Source organism: Zalophus californianus, chromosome 3, assembly GCF_009762305.2.
Source record: "Zalophus californianus isolate mZalCal1 chromosome 3, mZalCal1.pri.v2, whole genome shotgun sequence".
NCBI lineage: Eukaryota > Metazoa > Chordata > Mammalia > Carnivora > Otariidae > Zalophus > Zalophus californianus.
Genome location: NC_045597.1, coordinates 15,441,252 through 15,468,264, shown reverse-complemented (window position 1 = coordinate 15,468,264; position 27,013 = coordinate 15,441,252). Strand labels below are relative to the sequence as shown.

The following is a 27,013-nucleotide window of genomic DNA, read 5'->3' as shown; positions in this document are numbered from 1 at the left end:
CCCTCCAATTGCTTGAAACTTTCAGGTGTTGAATTTAGGAAACTAGCTCTGTTAGGATGCCTACTAATACCATTAACATTGTATAACCTATTTTGATTTCTTCCTCTGCTTTCCAGAATTAACGTTATCAAGAGGTGTCTTTGGGGCAAAGAGAGAGCTTAGAAACATTTCTCAGCATCATGAAATGTTTCTCATTGACCACATTTAAAATTTGGATTCCAGGGTTCATGGACCTCAATTCTGTACCTTGGATCCACATTTGCTGTCGCTTCGTCAATGATCAATATCCGGTTTTTCCTGAGGATGGCTCTGGCGAGGCACACCAACTGTCTCTGTCCGACACTTAAGTTCGATCCTGATTCAGCTAATTCGGTGTCCAATTTGCCAGGAAGATCTTCAATGGCTTCTTTAAGCTGTACCTGTGGACGCAGAAAGAATGACATCTTCCTAAACGAACTACTCCTGATGTAGACAAGCCCACTAGACACGAGAGCTCAGAAGTCCTCAGGACGTCTCATGCATCTTACGTGTCCAGTCATATGATGGCGGGGGGGGGGGGGGGGGGACACCGTTTACTGAAAAAGACAGTTGCATCAACTCAGGACAGAATGATTCCGACTTAGGAGCACAAGCTTAATAGGAGTCGAGACTCTTGAGTTGCCATCAGTAGGCACTGTCTGTTCATGCATGAAGAGATATATAGTATGCTGAATAAGGCTATTCTCAAGGTAACACAGGGAATAATTAAAAACGTTCCTTCTTAATTTTTAGATAAAAGGTAACTGAAGGAATTTATAAAGACAAAAAGCAGAACGGTGGGTACGCCTGGGGGCAGAGGGTTAACTGTAAATAGATGAGAGAGAATTTGGGGGGGGGGTGACAGAAATGTTCTAAAACTGGATTGCTATGATGATTAACTACAAATTTACCAAAAATCACTGAATCACACCTATAGTGACGAAATTTTCTGTTATGTAAGATGATACCTCAGTAAAATTGGTGATAAGAAATCATCTGTGTCTCCCACCCTTGTCACGTGATGTCCACCGGGAACCCCTCCCTTGGGATTAATTAAGGAAATTTCTCAAAAAATGAAGTTATTTCTCTCAATGTAGTTTAAACATTTAAAAATGTTAGAAGGATCAGTATGGTTGAGTCAAGTTTCCCAGAACACATTTTGTATGGGAGTTAGTACACTAAAGGGAGAAAACAAAAATTTAATTATTGCAGGAAGCATGGTTCTCTAAAGATATAACCTTGTCAGCACTTTACCATTTTGGAAGGTTTTAAAGTTAAAAAAATAAATAAACAAATTCAAACAATGGCAAACCACACCTCATAAATTAGCAAACCTGGAACCTATTTTGGGGATGGCTCTTTCCCAAATTTAATCCATACTGCTAGAACAGTCAAGTGCATTTACTTTAATCTCATAAAGGATGTGCAGTGAATGAAAACTCACAAAAACAGGGCACAACATCACACCTTATTTCCCCCAGACTCTGAGTTTAATAGTGTTTATATTAATCTATCTTCATAAAATTGTAAGTTCCAAAAAAAACCACAGACTGTTAAACACCGATAATCCCAAACCATGCTGAGTGGTAGAGCTCAGCTCCATGCCTATGTGTTTGGGGAAATTTTACAAGAACCAAACTCACACTATCCTTGAGAGTTAAAGAACAGAGAGTAAATACACCTGGATTTAAGAGACCGAGAGATCGACGGGTGCTGGTCAACAAGCAGGGACACGGAACTGCAATGTCAAAATGACAAAACCCAAGGGTACGTGAGCAATGTTTTTACAGAATCCTAAATGCTGAAGCACTTCTGTGAATGTGATTATCGTGCTTAAGACCAAAGTCCCATCCTCAGAAACGGGAATCTGAGTTAGGATTAGATATGATATTGGTACTCAGCACTCGCATGAAAGGTACGTTAAGATCGGGACGGTGAAGGCCAGTCCTTGCACTGAAAATTACGAAATGGGAGATTTGGCTTGGTCAACCCCCTCCATCACAAGGAGGAGGGCTCACAGGTGATTCTTCTTATGAAACCAATTTTTAGATCTACACCCCAGAGGATGGAACCGATCGAGGCTTTTATCAGCTCTTCCTTTTGAGTTGACTTTGGTAACGCTTGTCTAAGCCAATGGGTCTTTCTTAAGCCTGATAATCCTGACGTTGAAGAGATAACCTCATGCTTGCCCCTGACTCAGGTGACAGCTCACCAGCCTGGTTTTTTGATCCTCCTTTGGGTTGCCCAGCTGCCTGATGAATAAACGTGTTTTCCAGAAAACACTGGTTTTTGAGACTCTGTCTTCATTTACGAATCAGGGCTGATTATGAGAATGATACAAACGGAAAAGCCCTCTGTAGTATTTTCACCCATTCCGTCTATAATGAAGTATTAGAACCGAGAAAAGTCGAGAGAGGCAGAAGACAGTAAGTAGGAGTTACACCAAGGGAATTTGAAAACCTCTGAGATAAGAGCATAATGTTACTACTCCGTGTCTTGAGTGAGATGAGGATTATGTAGGAGGAGGTCCTTATTCTTATACCATATATATTTAGGTATCTTTGGGTGAATTGTAACTTACAATGAAAATTTCTGCAACTTACTTTCCAGCAGGTTCAGCACAACACAGACTATAGAAGAGAGGAAGCAAATGTGGCCATATACTAGCCAGATGAAGGGAGCATGTGTGTTGGTCACATTATTGCTTCTACTTTCTTGCGATTTGAAAAAAATTTTTTTGACGATTTTATTTGAGAGAGAGAGAATGAGAGAGAGAGAGAGAGAGAGAGCGCACATGAGAGGGGGGAGGGTCAGAGGGCGAAGCAGACTCCCCGCCGAGCAGGGAGCCCGATGCGGGACTCGATCCTGGGACTCCAGGATCATGACCTGAGCCGAAGGCAGTCGCTTAACCAACTGAGCCACCCAGGCGCCCGTGATTTGAGAATTTTTAAATACAAACTTGGGACCCAGAAGCCAGACAGCCTGGGCATGAGTACTGCCTGGCTCTGCCAATTGGGCAAGTTCCTGAACTTTCTCTATCTTAGCTTCATGACCTGTAATTAAGACTGTAATAATTTTAAAGGTGTCTACAGTTTAACGTTGTTGGAGTGTTTGTAGAGTTTTCAGTAGTGTTTGATACAAAGAGATCTATAGATATTGCCCATCCGTCATGCGGTCAGTTAAACTCCCTTCGTGCTCAGTTAAACTCCCTATATGTTCCGTTTTATTTTTCTCCTTTGCATGCATCAGTACGGAGACTTGATTACATACGCATTGGTGTATTTTCCATCTTCTCCATGAGAATTTTAGCTCTAGAGAGGGTATGGGCTCTTTTGATGACTGTGAGAGTCCCAGAATGTACAACAATGCCTCTCTAAAAAAGCTCTCATTGGGTATTTGTTGGATGTATGAATGAAGCCACAAGAACATCTCATTTTGTGACATATTTGTTCCTATAAAAATCAGAAAATAAATCTATATAATTTATACAAGATACCATTTTCTTCTTATTAAATGTCATTGTAAAAGAAATACATTCCTCACAACTACGTAGCTTCAAGATATCACAACATCATACTTTAAAGTGTACAAAGCATTTAAAAAAATTAAAGGAAAACAGGTCAAATAATGCTATTCAAAACTATATATGTCTGTACAGAGTACTTCAGATTATTTTTAACCTCAGGAAAATCATAAACCTTGGCAAAACTGAAAATACTACACTGAATTCATAAGACACCCATTTGCATCATCGTAAACCTTGTGAGATTAACCTACTATGCATACTGAATCTACCAGCTGCCAGTGCCCCACACAGGAGGCTAAAGATGTCACGGGATCTCCACATTTTGTGGAACTTTCTCACTTTTCAAAAAGAAAGGCTGATGCAGGCTGGAGAGAGAAGAGAGTCTGAAATGCAATCAACAGGTGGACAAGCGCTCTTATTAGAACTTAAGCCAACAGTAAATGAAGTGAAGGGGGAGCCCATTTACCAAAATACATGGCCTCTGGAGAAATGGAAATGCAACTTATCACGAAAGCAAGAGTTGCATTATACCCCCCACGCACACACAGCTGACGCTCAGAGTTCCCAGGCTCGGTTTCCTTATATAATGAGAAATACCCGTATTCTAACTGAGAGGCCATCAGTGTCAGACGTAACTGGACAATCCCTCCACAGTTCTAACATGACGTACCCTACTCTTAATTGCATATCTGAGGATTAAAGCTGTTTGTTGTTGTTGTGGCTTTTTAAAGGAGCATTATACCGCTGACTTTGATCTGTTATGATCTTTTAGCCCCTTGACTAATAAACTGCTTCATTTCTAGTCATAACTTATATTTAAAAACTGCCGGTGCTTTGTAGGTGCCCCAATTGCCACTAATTTCTAATGAACTTTCTTTGGTTTGTGGCTATTTTTCAATATATGAGAAAAGAGGCCAGGTGAGATGGGCAACAGGCACAGGACTGCCACCCTTCTGAATGGGTGGAGAGGAGAGGACCGTCTAGGAGAGGAAGAAATACAACCAAAAGGACTTAAAAAAAAAAAAAACAAAAAACAACCTTTTAATTGAAGTTCTGAAAGAGGAGAAAACAGTAGTGCTCTCTTACTGGCTCTCAAGCCAACTCTATGAGTTTGGGTTCCTGTTTCCAGTTTGGCATTATTAGTAAAGCGGCTGACCAGGGTGGTTCGTCCACCTTAAAGGGAGCTGCCAAAGATACCAGCTCTCCTACCATCTACTGAAGAGCAGGCCTGGTTATGATGCACTCAGGTTTGGACGTCATGGGAAGAAGCAAGCTGTGGAGATGGTGGGTAGACTGAAGATGATAAATCGAGAAGAACCCGAATGGCATTAGACAGAATCCTCTGTATGGTGTCTCACCAGATAAATGCACATATATTCTACCGTGAGTACAATTTCAGGGAAGGAAGCTTCTTAGTCCATAGTCTAAAGGCCTGAAAGTTCTAAGGACTCGAGGTGGAGGGTCCCTGACCTATTACAGAATGAGTTCAACCTCCCTGAACAGGGTCATGAAACCCATGTAACTACTGTGAAAAGTTTGTAGTACTTCATCTGCCAGGAATATGATCCAGAAGACAAAAGCAATAAAGTACACCGGAGAAAATCTGGAGAATTCAGAAAAGCCAAAGGGGAGAGGGGGGATAAAAATCACTTATTGTTTTATTATCCCCCAAATAAGCAACATTTATGTTTTGGTACCTCTATTAGGTACACGTATCTACATATGACTAAGAGAGCTGGAATCATACTGTAAATACAATGATATATCCATATTTTAAGAAAATCTACCAAATCTTTTGTGGAAAAACACAGATCATGAAAAAATAATTTCTAGAGAAACACAACTATGGGATGAATTCTCAATCTAAGAGGCATCACTAAGGCAATGAGGTCAATTCCAGAAGCAACACACGAAAACCACTCAATTCTCTTTGTGAAACAGTCATGTTTATTTCTATTTAAGAAAGTTCCTGATGTTGAAAATAAAGGTAGATCTTACTATTACCACTTCCATCACATCATTTTTAGAATTCTGACAAGTTACTAATTTTTATTTTAATTTTGGCAGAAGAAAGAAGTATAAGATGAAATATACATTATGATCAAAGTTCTAAGATAGTTTTTATAGGATCTGTCTCCTCATTTACATTTCTTCATGGTTCTGGAACAGTGTGTTTCTAGAGTAATTTTACTATCTGAGAATCTATGAGGAGAGATCTCAAGCTCTGAAACAAATAGAAAAATAATTTACCAGTAATTCCTGTTTTATTAAGGCGTGTCACAATTGCACCACCAAATTTGTCAGAGGAGTTTAAAAGCAATCAATGATCGTCCTATTTTTCTTTAGATTTGATGGCTAACTGTTCTGCCCACCTTTACTCTTCTAGAATTCCACCCAAGAAAGACTCCCCAACTTCAATGAAATCAGAGATCAACTGCTTTCAAGTAGGAAAGAGAAGGTGAAGTAATTAGCCCAATTTAGGCAAATAAAATCCCTACGGTTACTGGAAAGCAGGGTGGGTGTGTAAAGACTTGGCACTGACATGCCTTCAGAAACCAGAATGACTGGCAGGAAACTGTAGGGCCTCTGACTCTGCCTGATCACAAAGTTCATCTAGAAACTGGAAGAGCTCAGCTTTCCCTGGAAGGGTGACACTCATTGACAAACACGTTAATGCAAAACAACAACAATGTGAGCAATCAGTCACCAGGATGTGGGCAATTGTTTTTAAAGAACTAAGCCACATGGTCCCAAAAGGAAGAGATCAAATATTTAGTACCTAGTTATTAAGTGCTGACTTTTTAAAAGCCAAAGACAGAACTAGGTCCTATGAGGGATTAGAAGTCTGCCCAAGGTTTAGAAGTTTGACATGGTTTCTGCCATCCAGGAACTTAGCATCAATTTGCAGAATTAGGGCAAAAGCACAAAATAATTAGTGTCAAAACATACAAACCAACAGCATCCTAATACCCTAAGTCCTTTCCATGCAAAGGCAAGGAAATTCAAAGAAGTGGTCCAAATGGAAACACTACACAAATAATAGAAAATCCTCTAGAAATGAATATATCAGTATAAAAACTTAGCAAAAGTTCCAGGGTTCTGTTACTTCCATTTACTCAGTAGCATTTAAATGCTACTGTTCGCCAAAAGCAACTATTACACATTGTTTTACTTTTATGGACACTTTCTTATAAAACCTCAAAGCATTTTATTAGTATGATGAAAAACTATTATTGTCTTCATTTAATGGATGTTTCCTAAGAACAGAAAAGTAAAATGAAATGTTGCAGGCTAACTGGTCACTAAAATTTGAACCCATAAATATAACTTCCAGTTTAGTGCTTTGCTAAAGACAAGTAAGATAATGTATCTAGTTGCTTTGGATTCCAGGAAGAAAGTTACAATGTAAACATGAAATTTTATCTTTGGTTTTCATCATCATCAATACGTGTGTGTGTGTGTGTGTGTGTGTGTGTGTGTGTGTGTGTGTGTATCCAAGTCATCGATGTTCGATGTGTGTGTGTGTGTGTGTGTGTGTGTGTGTGTGTGTGTGTGTGTGTGTGTGTGTATCCAAGTCATCGATGTTCTCCTGGATGGTGAACAAAGTGAGTTAATCCAGTATGTTCCCATTAATTACCTGCAATGTTCTATAGGTACATACACACAGAATGATGGTAACAAGTTTAATAATTACATTTTATAAATTACCTCTGTTAAGGCATTCCACAGTTCCTCATCCGTATGCTCATTAAAGGGATCCAGATTTTTCCTCATTGTTCCAGTGAATAAAACAGGTTCCTAAATATTCCAAAATAGTGAATGTTATTACTGTAGCCTCTTTTCATTTTATTTCAATGCTAAATTCCAGAACAGAATTAAAATATAAAACCAAAATTCACTGTAATCATTAATAATAAGGTTGCAAATGCCTGTTGATGAAACAGTGTCTCTATTAATTTTCCATTATACAAAGTGTGACCCAAAATATCTTCTGGACCCCTGAACACTAACAAAAGAAACTCTTGCAGTGTGTCATCTTAAGAAGAAACTGAAGAGAAAGGAAGATTTGGTTTTTAAAAGTACTTTCCGAGCAGTACCTGCTTAAACAGGAAAAACACGGATATAATTATTTAAGAAACATTACAAGAGAGCTATGTAAGTTTATTACCACGCCTGGTGTGACACTGGAACATACCAATAGTATGATTGGTTGATGTTTGTGACTCAAAGCAAAACTGGGAAATCACATGTGCAGTGATGAAGAAGCTAGGATGTTTCCTCCATTGGTAGAACAGTCTTCTGGGACGGGGAACCTCTCCCCATGTATGAACGGGACCCCCTGTTTTTTGTCCAAAGAGAATGTAAACGAATTGGCCCATGGCGCCTCTATGCATGAAGAGATGCCTCTGGTTTTGCACCAGCTAATCCCCACATTATCTTGTCTGTGCATCGGGATTACATGCCTCATAGAACCTGAAACCCAGGATAACCTGAAACCCAGTGTGACGTGTGTCATAATAAAATTATTTTAATTTAAATAGCTCTTCCTATTCATGTGCTTCAGGAGGAGCCATAATTAAATCACTCTTGCGATATATGCCTCCTTCTGCGTTTCAGGAGAGAACCTGGTACATAAGCGTATGTAGGCCATGTATGTTTTCTTCTGGAAGGCTCTGCTAACCCAGGCCAAAAGAATATGGGTAGCAGGGAAGAGCTCAACTGGCTACTTTCAGTGAAGGTGGAAGAACAATGAGATGCACAGATGTAGGAACAAGAGAAGATTTGACTCTTCCACCGGCATCCAAGAATGGCTCAAGGGAATCACCCGCCTCAAAGCTCGCCTGACCTTGGGGCTGCACCGTTCCTCCTCGTTTCTCAAAAGCCTGAGAAGATTAAGATGGCAAACTTTTCTTCTCTCTAGCCATGAAGAAGAAGAACACTCAGAGAGCCTCCCATACCTTCTTTCCCCGTGCTCTCAGTTTTAAGACTGGGGAGAGGGAAATGGACGCAGAAGACAGTAAGTGTGCCACCAAAAAACATGCCTGTCTCAAGGCAAAATCCAAATCTTAAAAGACATTTTAAAAAGGATGCTTTATTTTTACAAAGTTGATTAAGTGGCCCATACGCCCCAACAGCACTGAAAAATCACTGGTCATATGATGTTTCAAAATGATTCCTGAACTGAAAGACCCCAAGACCCCAGGTCAAAGTCTCCCTTAAAACTACTGAGTTTAGGATCAAAGACTAAACCACCATCTAAGCAATGGTAAGAGTTCCTGTCAGGGGGATAACAATCATCGTATTTGGGATTTGAAAGTCTTCACTCATTCTACTTCAGAAATTCTTCAGATTCTATTTTATCTTACTCTTTGTAATGATCAATTCTAACAAGAGTTCAACAAGCTAGGCGCTTCTCCTCCTCCAGCTGATTCCCTGAAGGTTCTTGAAAGGAGAAGGGCTGCTACCCACCCTCCTCCCATCAAGGCGCTAAACCATGGGCAGTATCCACTCTGGGGCCCAAACTGAGAGACTCTGAGGACTGGTATTTGGGGAGGTAAAGGGCCTGAAAGGGAACAGGTTAAGGAATCAGCTTCGAGACCAAAGGAGGGGGAGGTGGTCACTGGGCTCCTACTAACCACAAGCCTGTCAAGGTGTACAGGACCCAAATGTGTTTGCCTTCAGGAGCCTCTCATAAAGCAAACTCACATCCAGTAAGAGGTCTAGGATAAAGTGTCCACCTGGTTTTCAAAGTACACTCTGCAGACGTGTTACGTAAGCTAATCTACAAAAAACTGCCTCATGAAGACTTTCCTTCCTTTGTTAAAGAATGAAAGGGCACAGGATTCGCAGATTCGGGAGTCATAGTTTGAGTGGTTCAAGAGAACAGGCGTGGGAGAGCACACATTTAAAATTCGATCACCTATTTCATCAACGGGAAGGGTCTCTCTTGTCACCTCCCTCGTCTTTTTCTCTTTAGGAAAAGGTCTTGAAAGGGATCAATCTCTCCAAAGACTGGGGGGCTAAAGTGGGATTCTTTGCAGAAAGAGGAGTTGCTCCCTCTGACACTGAGCAGCAGCTGCTTTAAGCTGAGCTCGCAGCAGACACCTCAGGTATCTGCAAGGCCTTAGGGAGGTTCTGCTCATTATCAGCGGGTCACCGCGGTCATAAAAAGAAAAAAGTTAAGTTTAACCATTTCCTATTGCAATTAAGGGTCACCACTTAAAACTCTACTGTCAATCTAAAGGGATATAGCAGGCAATTACTCACGTTTCCTTAGTAGTCATTAGAAGAAAAGAGTTTAGTAAATTAGAATATTTTTCTTTGTTATGACATGCCAAATATGTATTTCAAAATGAGTACAATTTCAGTCAAAACTTGAATGAAGAGAGTGGTCTATTGGAACATTAACTGACTGAAGCTGTATTTTTCTTTAAAACCAGCAGGCAATTTGTTAACAATGTCTGTTTTAATATGCCAAAGTGTTTTATGCATGGTGTTCATTTTGGTTTCTATTCATTCTACTTTCATCCACTTGCCAAATAAGAAACCACTATATTATCTTCAAAAGGTAATAAAAGTGCTCACAGTAGACACATACTGCAGGAGCAGATTAGAGTCAAATTAATTATCATTTCTGATAGATACCATTATTTAAAGTACCCACCTCCAAGCAATGAAGTTAATAAACTAATCTTATAAATAAATGTTGTAAAAATGTTTGCAGGCAGAACAGTTCAGTGTCGAGATTTATGGGAGGACATACACCCTTCATGTAAACATATAATATATAGTAAATATATTAACCTAAGTATATTTTTTTCTGAAGGTAAACAATTAAACCTCATTTAGTAAGAGTTAGCTGACATGGTAGAGTTAGGAAAACAATTGCTCTTGTTCAGTGTCATCTTTTAAATGGAACCTGAACATCAAATCTGTTTTTCATCAGTTTTAAAGTTGATATATTTTTTTATCCTTTGTGCCATATTCAGTAATGTTTTCCTTTGTTACCAACGTAACACAAGTTCATATCAGCCATGTGACCCAAAAATGGCCACTCTGAATCAAAGCATTTAGTGTAGTAAATGGATAATCCCTCAACACAACTGTAAGACAGAACCACAGTCTTACTAGGCCTTTTGTATACGCTATTGAAAGACAAGCTCTTATTATCCTAAAAAGAAACCCTACCCACTAACCTTCAGAAGCTTAAAACGACCCTGGTCCAAGACAAAAAACATACAAGTGATTACAAACCAGGCAGACAAAAGCACCACACTTTACCGTACCCTAATCATGTCAGCCCCAACCAGAAAACTGTCCTCGACTAAAATATATCTTCCAGAGTGGCTGCCGGTCCCACGCGTCCTAACGGCTACATTTTCATTTCTAAACGGAGGACCTTTATTAAGCACAGCTCATCTCCCTCCCTGTTCCAAGAATGAGAGAATCACCTGAAGGAGCTTTAAATCTTGCTTTCCTTTTTTTTTTTTTTTAATCCTGTCGCCTCTGAATGAACCGATCATCATCCATATTCAGAAGAAAAGAACACTGTTTGCCAACAAAGGAAAAAGAATTTAAGTCCTGTAAAGTCCTCTTTCGATACAGAAAGGTCAGAAGCTCCGGGGAGCAGTTCCCTGGGCTTTAATGAGGACTTCAGTGTCAGAAACAAAAGGCTGACTCCATTAGGCTAGAATCCAGTTGTATTTCTTTACTAGTAACAGCATACCCACCTCTTCTCTCTCTTTCAACAAGGAAAAAAAAAATAGAGGAAAGAAAACCAGGTAAGAATAAAGAAGTCTAAAAGAGACAGTTCAGGTTGACCTTTTCCACCTACAAAAATAACCCAGGGAACAGAAATACCAAAGGAGCGGATTGGATGGTTTAAAAAATACCTCGCTTTTGCTTTGATTTTAAAAAGTCTATTAAATGTAAAAAAATGAATCTGTTTAATCATGATAAAGATGATAGCTGTTGATCTGTGCCAACCCTTGGGGTGCAATCATAAATAATGAATTTGCATGGAATTTTTCAACTGAAAACATTTTCTCGGTGCCAAAAGGAAAGGGGCCTTAGATGTAGAGAATCCATCCAAAAAAGTTTTGAAATCCATTTTTCCAGATCCTTTCAGATAAGCAAGCTAGTCCCTATAATCTCTTTTTGCTCTCTTTGGGGAATATGTTTAACTATTTCAGATCGTGAACACAAAGGGAAGTGTCCATTTCGGCGACCTGTTCTGTTTGGAAATTTAGGAAGTGCTTTCTTTTTTTTTTTTTTTTTTTTGCTTGCCCCTGAAATTATACAAATTGCAGAGTACATTCGTAAGAAGACAGTATTTGTTTCTGAACATTCCCTGGGGGGACTGGCCCCTAACTGTCTCACCATCTGGGTCGCCACTCCTTTGCCCCTTGTTCCGACGCCGGCCCTGCCTGTGATCACCTCTCTCCCAGGTCTGATCCCTCAGGGAGTGGTCAATGGCGACCAGGATGAGCCTGGGAGAGCGGGACCGCCGTGGAAGCTCACCGCTGTAGCCAGGCTCACGGCAAGCTCGGAGCCGGGGAACGACGCAGGCCTGGCCCATCGAAAGCGGGAACGCAAAAAACAAACAAGCCTCCGTTCTCCTTTGCAGAGATTGCTCCAAACTTCGTAGGTTCCCTAAATGAGGATGTGGGGACACAAGGACGCTGTTTCCTATTCATTTGGGGGCAAGAGGGATGGAAGCTGTCTGCGCTATAGACAAGTAACTTTTAAGTGACCAGGCCAACAGAACTTCCCACCTCTGCAGTCAGACACTGTAAGGAGAAAGGGCTCTCAGGTCTGGCAAGGTAGGATTTCGAGTACCTACTCCTGATGCTCGCCCATGACCTGTGAGTGAACTAACCCCTTTTCCTAAATTGATTTTCTTTTAGGGCTGAGGGTGCCTCAAGGTTTTCAGCAAAAGCCAAGAGTGTTTCAGCCTTTCAAAACCACCACTGTCCACCACCGTAGCACCAGGAGAAGTATCTTTTGACTTTGCTCTCTATTCTCCCTTGTTGTGGTTTTTGGGAATCCTTTCTGAGGAGGGTAGAAAACAGTGGGTGGGACACTAGACATCATTCAGTTCAAAAAACATGTGCTGTGTATGTCTTTAAGTCAGACAGTCCTGAGTTCTGATTCTACTGCTTATTAGCTGTTTGACTCGGACATTATTAACCACCCCCACCAGCCTTCATCTCCTTCCTGGAAAACAGGGCAAAGCCAGCAGGACTGCGGTGAGAATCGGGGCCACCCATGAGGCTCCAGGCACAGCACTCACACGCAGCAGGAGCCCGGCCAGACAGGGGACAGTGAGGGAAAAGTGCTTTTTCAAACTGCAGGTGCAGCCAATGGATCATGAAATCAATTCCTGTGCCTCATGACCATCATTTTGTCTTTTATATGAACTAGCATAGAATGGATCTAATAGAGAATAGAGTGCAAAGCACTACGAGTGATAGTGTGTGGGGAAATGTGTGTTTCTGCACGTGCGCGTGCACATGTGTGCATGCAGGACCGTGAGGTACAGCGGTTTTACTGTGGACGGCAGTCACTGGGTGCCCCGGTCCCCAGCAGATCGGTCAGCGGCTCGGGATGTGGAGCTGGGAATCTCCCTAAAATAAATATGAACCCTGGCTCTGCCGCTTATTGTTCAGTGGGTTAAGCTCACAGTGCCTCCATTTTTAAATGTGTCCAACGATAAGGATAACCATATAGCTTAGGTGGAGATGAAGTTGGAGACAGCAGGGAAAGAGAACCAGCACCAGATCAACAGAAATGAGAGAGACAGCCTCCAGGAGAGGTAGGAAATAGCCAGGCATTTGGGGGAGCTGAGAAAATACATCAGGTTCTTCACGGGGGACCACACAGTATTAGTGGGGTACAGAGCAGTGGTCAGGAAAGAAGCCAGGTGGGAGAGGAGCCAGAAAGCAAAAGAAAACAAGCGACACTTCTTTCCTCTTGTTCCTGGTGAGAAAAACGTTAGGTAGGTTTCTGTTCCAGGTTACCCCAAAATTCACATTGGGCTCACTTTTTTTTGTTTCACCATTTAAATTTATAGAAACAAGTTGGTTTATGTGATAGGCAATAGATGTAAAAGAAATCACCAAGGACCACAAAAACATAAATAGAAATTAAAGAGCAAAGTCATTCCGGAATCTGTTCCTGCTTTTAATTAAGTAACAATAAATACTGGAAAGGCTAGTGCCCTGATCCTTAGTAATACTAGGTACTACTTACGAAGCATTCTTAAGAGCAGGGCATTGGGCCACCAACATTTTCGCATCCCGTTAAATCTTCACGACGAATCTGTGAGGCAGTAATTACTAGACCTGGTTTAAGGATAAGGACAGTGGAGCTTGGAGGCCAAGTGACATCATCAAGGTCACACACTCGTGAGACAGACTTGGAATAAAAACGTGGGTCGTACTGACACTTGGTCAGTGCTCTTAAAGGTTCTACCCCTGGCTACCTCCTGCAAGATTTCCTGGGACTCTTTACACATTTTGCACGTCTCTCTAGACTCGCTTTCATCAACCAACGTTGTGCCTTAGAGGCAAAGGCACATAAAGTGAGAAAATAAAGATTCTGTGTTTACAATGGTTGGTGATCATTATCTACACGGATACAAAGCTTAGCACTGTTTTGTAAGCACAGTCTCTGCAGTATGCACGCACCTCGAGCATGCTCAAAAGTAGGGTGGGAAGTTATGGAAGAAAACCAAGACCTGGTGATGTCAAGGTGTATTTAGTCTTTGCTCAGATGTGCTTCCAAAACATTAGTGGCAGAGCCAAGAATCATCTAACGTTATTTCTTTATTTATACAATTCTTTTATGTACACAAGCATACAACCATTTCTTATTAAGAAGCATTAAAAATAATGCGGGACATGTTCCTCAATCCTTTCATCCAAGGACATGAAAGTACTTTACAGACAACGCCCAACATTTCTGCTAACTAATCTCGTTTGGCCCATTTCAGAGATGGGTACAACCAAAATATAAAACTGGGGAATTTCAACTCATTTATTTTCTACTGTAAATCACTAAGTCATGAATTTACTAGCCAGAGGGAATTGTTAAATACAGGGACTGAATATGCTGAAGTGTCTTTCCATTTTTCCAGAAAAGGGAGAGGTTTAAAAAAAATTTTTTCTTAAATGGACAAAATAGGTGGAGGGGATTAAAAGGTGAACTGGATGGATTATGCTGACCATTTCATAATGTATATCAATATGGAATCACTGCGATGTACACCTGACTCTAATACAATACTGTACGTCGATTATTCTTCAATTAAAAAAAAAAAAAGAAAAACACAGAAGCATCAGGAATAGAAGAGCTATTAAAGATTTTCAAATTGTGGGTAAAATACACCTAACACAAAATTTACCACCTTAATCATTTTTAAGTGACCAGTTCAGGAGTATTTAAATAAATTCACATTGTTGTGTAGCTATCCCCAGCAACCGTCTCCGGAACTCTTTTTTATTATTCCAGCTGAAATCTGTACCCATTAAACACTAACTCTCCATCCCTCCCTCCAGCCCTTTGGCAAACACCATTCTACTTCCTGTCTCCATCAAAATGACTACTTAGGTACTTCACATAAGCAGAATCATACAGTAGTTGTCCTTCTGTGACAGGTTTATTTCATTTAACATAATGTCCCCAAGGTTCATCTATGCTGTAGCTCATGTCACAATTTCCTTCCCTTTTAAGGCTGAATAATAATAATCCACTGTGTGAACATATCACACTTTGTTCATCCATTCATCTACCTGAGGACATGTGGACTGCTTCCACATTTTGACTCTTGAGAATACTACTACTATGAACCTGGGTGTACAAATATCACTCAGAATTTCTGCTTTGGATTATTTTGGATATATATCCAGAAGTGGAACTGCTAATAGGAAATGATAATTCTATATGATCCTTCATAAGTGATTCTATTTTTCATTTTTTGAGAAAACTCCATTCTGTTGTCCTCAGGGGCTACATTTACGCTCCCATAAGCAATAAATAAGGGTTCACAACCTTGCCTGCACTTGGTATTTTCTGTGGTGTTTTGTTTTGTTTTCTAAAGTAATCTCTATATCCAACTTGGGGCTCGAACTCATGACTCCAAGGTTAAGAGTGACATGCCCTAGTGACTGAGCCTGGCAGGTGCCCTGGTATTTTCCGTTTTATTGAGAGTAGTGACTCTAGTGGGGCCTGTAAGGGTCATCTCATTGTGGTTCTGAAAGGAGTATCTTAATTTTGATTGTGAAGTTACTTAGAATAATAATTCCAATTATTTCAGAGGCCAGTGGTAGGCAGCAACAGTTATACTCAATCTTAAGATGAAAGTCCATATTCTCCTCCGTTTTAGGTGCTGTATTCTACATGTTTTCTAATAAACAGGCATTTGCGAGCTCTTTATATCCACATGCTAGGAAGCACATTTGCATGGCTTTCTTTGTCTCATTCCCCATGTTTCTTATCTCAAGAGTGTGTGTGTGTGTGTGTGTGTGTGTGTGTGTGTGTGTGTGTGTGAGAGAGAGAGAGAGAGAGAGAGAGAGAGAGAGAGAGAGAGTGTTTCTCAGCTTCCCTTGATAGGCAGATGACTGTAGAGTATAACAAAACCTCAACTTAAAACAAAAACAAAACAAAAATCAGCTAAGTCTGGAGTTGAGTAAATGTAAGCACCAAAGCAGAGGGTAGAATGGAAGACCAGACCCCAGGGCTGCAGGCCTCAGGCCAGTGGGCACGGGGTCCATGCCGCCCCGGCTATATACTTGGAGGACAGTATTTGCTCATTCAATTATTTCTAAATTTTTATTGAAACTGACTGGGTGAACCACGAGGAATGACAGGAGCTTGTACTGTGCATACTTCAATCTTTGGAATGTTTCCTGAAAGTCACACTTCTGGGGCGCCTGGGTGGCTCAGATGGTTAAGCATCTGCCTTCCGGCTCAGGTCATGATCCCAGGGTGCTGGGATCAAGCCCCGCATCGGGCTCCCTGCTCAGCGGGGAGCCTGCTTCTCCCTCTCCCACTCCCCCTGCTTATGTTCCCTCTCTCACTGTGTATCTCTCTGTCAAATAAATAAATAAAATCTTTAAAAAAGAAAAGAAAAGAAAAGAAAGTCACACTTCTATTAAGAAGCAGAATAAGAAAACAGAATCAGGTACTGGGTCGGAAGCACTACACACGCACTGGCCAGGCCTCACAACGGCTCTGGGCAATGGTACTAGGAACGGCCTCATAAGGGGGAGAAACCTGAGGTCCAGAGAGATGGCACTTCTTCTCGTGTGCTCTTCTCAGTATTCTCTACTGCCTTCTGGTCACAGTTCATTTACTAATGGCCAGCTTTTAAGTCTCCCCAAAGCATCTATACGCACAGTGATGCCCAAAGCCCGGCAGTTTCATAGCTAAGCCCTTCATCGAGACAATTACCTTTGAAAAGTTATCTTTATTTCCTACAGCAAAATTGTATCGTTAAAACACTTAAAACCCATATTTCCCTATAGAAGCTTCTCTAGTGCTAAACAAATCTTTCATCATTTTCTTTTCAGAATTAGGTGTTTATCAGTGGATAAGACTGTGGTACCTGGGGAAGTCTGAGTCCAGAAATTTCTCTGGTAAGTTATTAAATCTAACACACACACACACACACACACACACACACACACAAAACCTGGTATCAGATAAAAATACTTGCTGTTAAAAATATACTCTATTGGGGCAAAAGGATCAACCCTTCATTTTTTCTTTTAAAAAAGCAATAAAATTAAAAGCAATTAAACTTAAGTTCCCTTATAAGAAGAACACACGAGAATGGTCTGACTTGTATACCTGAGGTATGATGGACATTTTCTTCCTTAGATCGTGAAGCCCAATTTCAGTTGTCAAGATCTTATCAATCCAAATTTTACCTTCCGGTTCTGACAATCTAAAAAGGGCCGAGATGAGGGAACTTTTTCCAGCTCCTGTTCTTCCCACAATGCCAACCTGTAAAGAAATCCAGGAGGGATTAAGAATAACAATACGCAACATACCTAGGAGAAACTGCGGTTGTTGAAGACGGATTAAGGAAGTTCTATATCGAATGTGGTCCGAAAGAGGGTCTCAACTTTGGCACTGTTGACATTTTGGGCTAGATAATTCTTCGTTGTAGAGAGCTGTCCTGTACATTGTAAAATGTTTACCACTATCCCTGTGCTCTGCCCCAAATTGTGGCAACCAAAAATGTCAGACGCTGACAAATCTCCCTTGTGTCTGAGGGGCGGGGGAGACAGGGGGGCGGGCACTGTCCTTGGGTGAGATCGATTGGGTCTAAAGAAAAGTTAAAAATAATATGATCAGCTCACTGGCAGTGAAAAACCAGCAATCTCCTTAGTGGCTGGTAAGTCAGTTTTAAAATTAGCATTATTCCTAGCATCTGGGTATTTTTGTTTTTGTTTTTTTTAAAAGATTTTATTTATTTATTTGACAGAGAGAGACAGCGAGAGAGGGAACACAAGCAGGGGGAGTGGGAGAGGGAGAAGCAGGCTTCCTGAGCCCGACGTGGGGCTCGATCCCAGGACCCTGGGATCATGACCTGAGCCGAAGGCAGACGCTTAACCGACTGAGCCACCCAGGTGCCCCAGCATCTGGGTATTTTGAACCTTGAGAATTTCTTGGATAATTTTATACAGATATCAACAAGTCAGAAGCATTCTATGTAAAATAGTGATCATTTTCCCAGAATTCTACCACCTACGAGGAATTATTCTTTGGAAGAACAACCAAAACATTTCTGGCTATTAAATACCTGGTTACATTCTGTCTCGAAAGGAAACATCTTAAAATTCTAAAATCTAAGTCTCAGTGTCTTAAAAAACAGTAGCCGGTAGCTGAGATACCCATAATGAGATCGTCATCAACAACAACAACACAAATAACATTTGCTTTTTATATGGGGCCTTTCATCGAAGCAGTTCAAAAGGCATTTTGCAAAGTAATTAATACTCACAATTACCCCCTTGGGAAAGATACGTGTCCAGTATCAGTCTGGTTATTAGAACCAAAGCAGAGACAAATTAAATGCACTGACAAGATCAAAGCATCAATATAAAGCAAGGTAAAATGCCAGTCAGGGACGAAACTGTATTGTACAAAATGGGTTATTAGCTGTGTGCATTTAAACCTGTATGCAGAAACTGGCTTTTTTTTTTTTTTTTTAAATACCAATGAACTTGACCAACACCCAACTACAAATTCCTTGGTGGGAGCTTCCCAAGAGAGGATACCATCTCATCTAGATAGTATCTGGAATCAATGAAGGGTATAAGACATGCTTTCAATCATCTGTAAATTCATTCAGTAAATTTTTTTTAAAGATTTTATTTATTTATTTGAGAGAGAGAGAATGAGAGATAGAGAGCACGAGAGGGAAGAGGGTCAGAGGGGGAAGCAGACTCCCTGCTGAGCAGGGAGCCCGACGTGGGACTCGATCCCGGGACTCCAGGATCATGACCTGAGCCGAAGGCAGTCGCCTAACGAACTGAGCCACCCAGCCACCTAACCACACCCGCTCCCCATTCAGTAAATTTTTAAAACAGCTTTCAACAGAGAACTTTCTGAGCACAGATTCTATGCTGGGAACATTACATATTATCTCAATGGAATACTTCCAAAGTTTTAAAGCTTCACTTGTATAATGACTGATGGCATTTCAAAAAAGAGCCTACCTTTATAGAGATAAATGTAAGGAAAGTGGCTCTGGCTAATTTTATCATCTGTATAGGCATTTTGTATCTTATAGTAAGTCCTAATTTCTATTTCATAGATGGGTCATTTTCCACACATGGGTAGGTCCAAGCGCTCGCGTGCACGCGCGTGCGCACACACACACAGAGCTCCTGTGTTTCTGTGTATTTCTAGGTGTTCTCAAATGTAAATCAACACATATCAAGATACAGGCAAGAACTGTGTCTCTGACATTTCTGCAAAGAAGATATTCAAATGGCCAACAGACACATGAAAAAGTGCTCAACATCGCTCGGCATCAGGGAAATACAAATCAAAACCTCAATGAGATACCACCTCACACCAGTCAGAATGGCCAGAATTAACAAGTCAGGAAATGACAGATGTTGGTGGGGATGCGGAGAAAGGGGAACCCTCCTACACTGTTGGTGGGAATGCAAGCTGGTGCAGCCACTCTGGAAAACAGTACGGCGGTTCCTCAAAAAATTGAAAATAGAGCTACCCTACAACCCAGCAATTGTGCTACTGGGTATTTACCCCAAAGATACAAATGTAGTGATGCAAAGGGGCACATGCACCCCAATGTTTATAGCAACAATGTCCCCAGTGGATGGGGTCTAGATGTCCATCAACAGATGAATGGATAAAAAAGATGTAGTAGATATATACAATGGAATATTATGCAGCCATCAAAAAATGAAATCTTGCCATTTGCAATGATGTGGATGGAACTAGAGGGTATTATGCTAAGCAAAATAAGTCAGTCAGAGAAAGACAAGTATCATATGATCTCACTGATATAAGGAATTCGAGAAACAAGACAGAGGATCATAGGGGAAGTGAGGGAAAAATGACACAAGATGAAACCAGAGGGAGACAAACCATAAGAGACTCTTCATCTCAGGAAACAAACTGAGGGCTGCTGGAGTGGAGGGGGGTGGGAGGGATGGGGTGGCTGGGTGATGGACACTGGGGAGGGTATGTGCTATGGTGAGTGCTGAGAATTGTGCAAGACTGATGAATCACAGACCAGTACCCCCAAAACAAATAATACATGTTAATAAAAAAATAAATTAAAAAAAAAATAATTGTGTCTCTGAGAATGTATGGATGTTCCCATGCTATCACCCCAAGTGAAACCGATCCATCTGTGCAAACTAGAACACTGCAGACTTTTGGTAAAGGGCCAGGATATGGCAGGGGGCACGGAGGGCTTCCCACAACCACAGGACTGTGATCTCCAAAATCAACTAAGAATAAACATAAAAAGGCAATTTAAAAAACAACAACAACAACAAAAAAAAAAAACGGGTTCTAGCTCTTTCTTTCTACTGTCCAGTCATCCAAACTGTAGCCCTTGTCTTTCACAGTTCACCAATGGGCTTTACCAATTTCCCATGGAGAATATCGCCAATATCAGAAAGTTTACATACTCAAAACCAAACAGATACTTCAAGATATTCTTATTTAAGCTGATTTACAATTAACCCTTTATGCTTTCCCAATGAGGCTGAGGTTGGTTTCTGACAACCACACCAGCATGTGAGACATTTATATACGGATCTCTCTTTATAGATCAAACTCAATGTGAATAACTTACAAGCTGCCTTTTCCAACTTCCCCATCTTAATCTCATAACTTCTTTCCTAGGCTCATGGGCTCAACACGTTAACCTTACTTGCAGCTTCCTCTCTGTCCAGCATGGCACCAGGCCCTAAAGATTCTACCTCCACAAGCTTTCCTGACTCAGTCCCTCACCTGAGTGCAAGGGTGCATGACCTTTTAAAATACAAAATCAGGAGCACCTGGGTGGCTCAGATGGTTAAGCGTCTGCCTTCGGCTCGGGTCATGACCTCAGGATCCTGGGATCGAGCCCCGCATCGGGCTCCCTGCTCCGCGGGAAGCCTGCTTCTCCCTCTCCCACTCCCCCTGCTTGTGTTCCCTCTCTCGCTGTGTGTCTCTCTCTCTGTCAAATAAATAAATAAAATCTTAAAAAAAAAAACAAACAAAATCAATGCTTCTTAACCATAGTCAGTGCAAATGAATGTAAAAAGTCAATAAATACTAGCCATAACCCCAGCACTTTGATTTAAAACCATTCTTCAGGGACGCCTGTGTAGCTCAGTCCATTAAGCGTCTGCCTTCAGCTCAGGCCATGATCCCAGGGTCCTGGGATCGAGTCCTGCCTGGGGCTCCTTGCTCAGCAGGGAGCCTGCTTCTCCCTCTCCCACTCTGCCTGCTTATGCTCTGTCAAATAAATAAAATATTTAAAAAATAATAAAAATAAAACCATTCTTCAGATTGGTATATTTTCTTTCTAGACCTATGTCTAGAAAGATACAAGCTCATAGATTTAAACAAAATGAGAGTAATATGAACCTATTGTAGTAAACTGTTTTCACTTAATATTTCAGGAGAATATTTTAATGGCCACATAATATTAGACTATATGCGATCATTGATTTAACAGGCCCCCCCATTTGTGGATATTTAGGCTATGTCCAATATTTTGTTATAAATAACTGTGTTGAATATCCTTGAAGCTAAATCTTCACAAACAACTCTAATTACTTCCTTAAGAAAAATTCTTAGATGTGGAATTACTGAAAAACAGGTATAAACATTTTCAAAGGAGGCTGTTAGGTAATGCCAAGCTACTCTTTTGTATCAATTTTGACTCCCGTTTCCCTGTATGTTCACAAGCCTGGGTGTTATAACATTATTTTTATTTTTATTTATTTTTAGAAAGGGAGTGAGTGTATACGTGAGCAGTGGGGGAGGGGCAGAGAGAGAGAGAATCTTAAGCAGGCTCCGTGCCCAGCAATGGAGCCTCAATCTCAGGACCCCGAGGATCATGACCTGAGCTGAAACCAAAAGCTGGACACTTAACAGATTGAGCCACCCAGACACCCCTATAATTTTGTTTTAATTGACATCAGTTTGATTCCAAAAAGTAGACTCACTTTCCCCATTACATCTTGCTAGGAGTGCACAATAGCTACTGGCTTCCTATTACCCGCCTCTTCCCACCACGGTCACGTGCGCTCACTCCTCGGACCGAGTTTCTGCAGGACAGCTCTGTGCCTATTACACTGTCCCAGGAAGTCCCTTCTATGAGAGCATCCCAACTGACTCTCCATCCTTAAATCGCCGGGAATCAGCTCCCTTGGGATTACTAAGAAGTTGCGAGAATTACATGCGCAAGGGTGTGCCACGTACCTGGTCATTCACTTCCCCAAATGCTCTGCAGGGGCTTGATCCTTCATTTGCGGGATCAAGGCATCGTGCCTTTGCTGATGCTGGTCCCACCACCCTGAATGTTCTTCCCATGCATTTCTACCTGCGGAGATCCTGCCCACATGTCACCACGTCCATCTCAAATGCCTAATTCCTTGCAAATGCTCTTCCTGTCCCCACTTACGGGCTTCTCTCACACCACAGATGATCTTTTTCTAAACTTTGATAAAAATCGTGACTGCCTTATTTCGTAGCCAATTTTATACGACCTTCCTTGTTCTCCTTGGATGGCAGGATCTGTCATGGGTTCACCTTTGCATTTTTTTTTTTTTAAAGATTTTATTTATTTGAGAGAGAGAGAATGAGAGATAGCATGAGAGGGAAGAGGGTCAGAGGGAGAAGCAGACTCCCTGCTGAGCAGGGAGCCCGATGTGGGACTCAATCCCGGGACTCCAGGATCATGACCTGAGCCGAAGGCAGTCGCCCAACCAACTGAGCCACCCAGGCGCCCTGCATTCTTTTTATTACATGTGGTGTCCTGTGCCAAACAGGCATTCTGTACAGAACTGAGGCGTTTAAGTCAGGATGGACAAATTTATAGAAAATCTATTGCCACACTGTTGAGGTATAGGATAGGCTGGGCAGAGAAGGCAGACATGGCCCATGGATCCTATCACCATATAGATTAATGCAAATGGCAGACGACAACATCCGCACTGGACGTGGTTATGGCCACGTTATACCCCAAGGCAGCGACAGCTACGATTGTCCGAACACCTGTTTGGCCCCAGTCTTGGAGCTGGGGGGGGCTCTCATCCTGTTGAGGTGTGCAACCCTAGATGACCTATTACTTTCATTTTGCAAGAGATCAGAGGGAGGCTTAGTAAGACTAATTAGCTTGCCTGAAATAACAGAGCCAGGAAGGGGCAGAATGTGACTCAAAGTCATGTCTGCCCAACGCTTGCCCATTCTGCTGATGGCCTCCTGATACGTGGATGGCCTGGCAACTCATTACATCCCTCTGCCTGGCTACAAGAAAGTGGGGACAGCACAGTTGTGGTTGCAATCGAGGAACTGGCCTCCCCTACTGATCTTATTGCCTGACATTTAAAGCGTGATGCGGATATGGGGGGGTATAATGTGGAGGGTGGGACAAAAGACCTGACATGTCTGAGCAGAAAGGACACCCGTAGTCAGGTGGGCACCTACAGCTGGAGCGAGGAGAGAGGCACAGGGTGCCTGGGAAACAGGCCACACAGACCTACTGCCCTACGTGGGGCCGTGAGATGAGTTTTTCATCCCAACAGGTGGTGAAAGGGCCTCAGATATATTGCTGTACTTGGCGGTCTGTGACTCCAGGCCCAAGCGGGGCCCAGCCTGATTACAATACCGAGGGACCCTGTAGGAGGGCGGGGGCGGGGGGGGGGGGGAAGGCCGTAGAGCAGGAGGAACGCTGTCTGTGATGCAGACTCCACCAAAAAGACAAAGGGATGCATAAACGTAGAGTCATACAGAATTAAGTTATAATGCAAGTTTCATAACTTGCAGAATATAAAGGTAAATAAATCTATAGGGTGGGGACATAGAACTTTCTAGAGTGTCATGATCAGTCACAGGGGTTGGGATAATTCATGAGCCCAATTTCAAATGGTCAAAGGACATTTCCTAGAAATCAGGAGTTACGGTCCTCCAAAAGTGCCTATGGGAGAGAAGACTTTTTAGCAGGGCAGGGGGCTCGTTCAAAGGGAATTCGGAGACAAGAGGTCTGGGTGGGCTTGAGAGTCAGCATTTCTAAGAAGCTCCCAGGTGATGCAGCTACCACGGTCTGGGCAGCAAGGAATGAGAAAGTCAGCAGGGGAAGTGAGATAAACTGGAGGGAGGTGAGGGGTTTCTGAGAAGATATTATGTAAAAGAGGAGGAAATGTGGGCAACTATTATTTTTGCACATTATAGCAAGGTCTAGTACACATCTGTAAAAATGTATTATCCAAGTAATAGCTCTGAGCAAGAAAAAAAAATAACAAACCAAACTCAATCTACCTCTAGAGCTGGAAAATGCTTTAAAATGGCCCAGTACTCTTTAAAATGATCAAATCAACCACAAAATCATCTAAATGAAAAATGCAGCCAGTGTTTAGAATCTAACCAGGAAGGCTAGGGTGCTATTTACCTCATTTTGGTTCTTTATTTTTACTTGTTATTTCTTCCATGAATTAGAAACCTGCTTAGTACCTATTACATTTTCCTGTTTACTGTAACTTCGAGGAATCCGGACAGCAGAGGAAAATGCTGGAGGAGAACAAAGGCCCGCCTTTGCTGCGTTGGCCCATTACCCCTTCGCTGACCCTGCAACAGTCTGTCCCGATCAAATACAACACGAAAGGATGGGGATGGTGGTGTCTCCGAATAACAGGGCTGGGGCCGGGTGGAGAGGAGGCAAATCCTGGGACCTAGCTCCCCAGGCAGTGACGTCACCTCATGACTCCGTGGCCTGGCTACAGTCGCTAATCACATAAACGCCGTGGAAGGGGACACTGTCCGAAGACCAAGACACAAACCAAAAGTTACTGTCCTTATTATAACTGTCTCCAAATTCAATCCCCCCAACACTGTAGAATCTCAGATAATCCTATGATGGGAGGCGGGTTAAAATGGAAAAATACAAACCTGTTACATTTCTAAGTTTTACCACAGTTTCTTAGGTAATTCGGTGTCTGGCTTCGAGGGAAATTTAAGATGCATGCAAGTTAAGAGAATCATGTCTAGAACGTGTGTTCTGATGGACCCACGGTTTGCAAGTGAGCAAGCATCCCTGACAGTGCTCAGAGGGACAGAACCAGCTACGGTTAACGTTCTCTGGATGTGGCCACCCTCACCGTCCTCTGGATCTGCAAATGGGGCTGGAAATAATGAGGAGCCAGCTTTTGCCTCGTGACTTACTAAAGCTGCTCCCTGGGTATCATTTGGGTATTAAGTTGAATATTTATTCTTTCACGTCACAAGGGTATAATCATTAAATTATGGCTACAGTCCACTACATGCGTCTGGGGTAGAAAGAGCTTGAAAGAGCAGGTCCTAAAGTATTTAACACATCTAGGTAATGGGCTGTTTACAGGAGCTGCCTGGGATGCACGTATGTTTTTGTGACCGGTTTGCTTCACCCCTGCGTATTACTCACTCACCGTCCCCACCGGCAGACCCTCAGCCCCACAATGTGCCTTGCACAATGCCATTTTTGGGGGAACGAAGATGAAAATAAGCAGCCTCAGGGTACTGTGAGATACAGAGCCCAAATTACAAAGCAGGCTGCCAGTGCTACCTTTTATTTTTTCATTTCCATTTTTAATTCTCTTTTTTAATTGTGGCAAAATGCATGTAACATAAAATTTATCAACCCAGCTATTTCTCAGGTGTCTAGTTCAGTGGTGTTAAGGACACTCACAGTGCCGTGCCATCAGTCTCCAGAATTCTTCTTGCCTTGCAAGACTCAACCTCGGTGCCTGTTAAACACTAGCTCCACATTCACATCTCCCCCAGCCCCTGGCCATCACCATCCTACTATTTGTCTCTACGGATCTGAGCAGGTCAGGAATCTCATGTAAGTGGAATTAGACAGTCTTTGTCCTGTTTTGTCCTTGAGCTTATTTCATTTAGCATAATGTCCTCGAGGTTCTTCCATACGTCAGAAGTTGCTTCCTCTTTAAGGCTGGATAATACTCCATCATACAGACGTACTACCTTTGTGTATCTATTCCTACACTGATGAATAACTTGCACTGCTTCCATTTTTGGTGTTCATAATGCTGCTATAAACATAGGCATACTATAAATGCTGTCATAAAAAATATGTAAGATGCTGTGGAAGAATTAAGGGTCTCGTAGGGGCAGATGCATCAGAGTTGACTGAAAATGAGACGACTTTCACCAGCCAGATAACAGAAAGAAAGGGTCTCTGGAGGCAGAGGGGCAGAATGCACATGCTGGGGATGGGGAGGGCAGGAGGCTTTGGAAGAAGCTACACAATACCCATGTGGGGGTTTGGCAAGCTAGGAATTGAGGCTGGAGGGCGCCTGGGTGGCTCAGTCAGATAAGCATCTGCCTTCGGCTCGGGTCGTGATCTCGGGGCCCTGGGATCGAGCCCCACGTCAGACTCCCGGCTCAGCGGGGAGTCTGCTTCTCCCTCTCCCTCTGCCCCAACCCCCTGGCTCATGCTTTCTCTCTCTCTCTCTCTCTCTGAAATAAATTTTAAAAAGTATTTACGGAATTAAGGCTGGAGAGGTAGGTGGGGAAAGAGCTTGCCCTGATATGGGTTGAGGGACCCAAGTCTCACTGCCGACGGACAGAGACACCGGCAAGGGCAGGTCACAAACCTCTCAGTGGTCTCCTGCATACATCATCCCCTGCCCCCTTGGGTTTCCTTTCATCGACTTTGGGCCCTTTTCTGCTTCCTGCTGGGGGCTCTGGCGCCTGACCCCTGACTGGGTC

General features: G+C 42.2%; 1 protein-coding gene across 3 annotated transcripts in view; it reads right to left on the bottom strand.

Moving 5' to 3' along the window:
* Positions 1 to 27,013, bottom strand: part of ABCC4 (ATP binding cassette subfamily C member 4) — a 247,992-nt gene that overhangs the window by 22,839 nt on the left and 198,140 nt on the right. For all 3 annotated transcript variants that reach the window (XM_027590484.2, XM_027590486.2, XM_027590485.2), the window contains 3 exons: positions 17,396 to 17,551; positions 7,253 to 7,342; positions 247 to 419 (listed from right to left, as the gene is read on the bottom strand). In XM_027590484.2, coding sequence (XP_027446285.1) covers positions 247 to 419; positions 7,253 to 7,342; positions 17,396 to 17,551 — 419 coding nt within the window. The remainder of the gene's footprint in view (positions 1 to 246; positions 420 to 7,252; positions 7,343 to 17,395; positions 17,552 to 27,013) is intronic.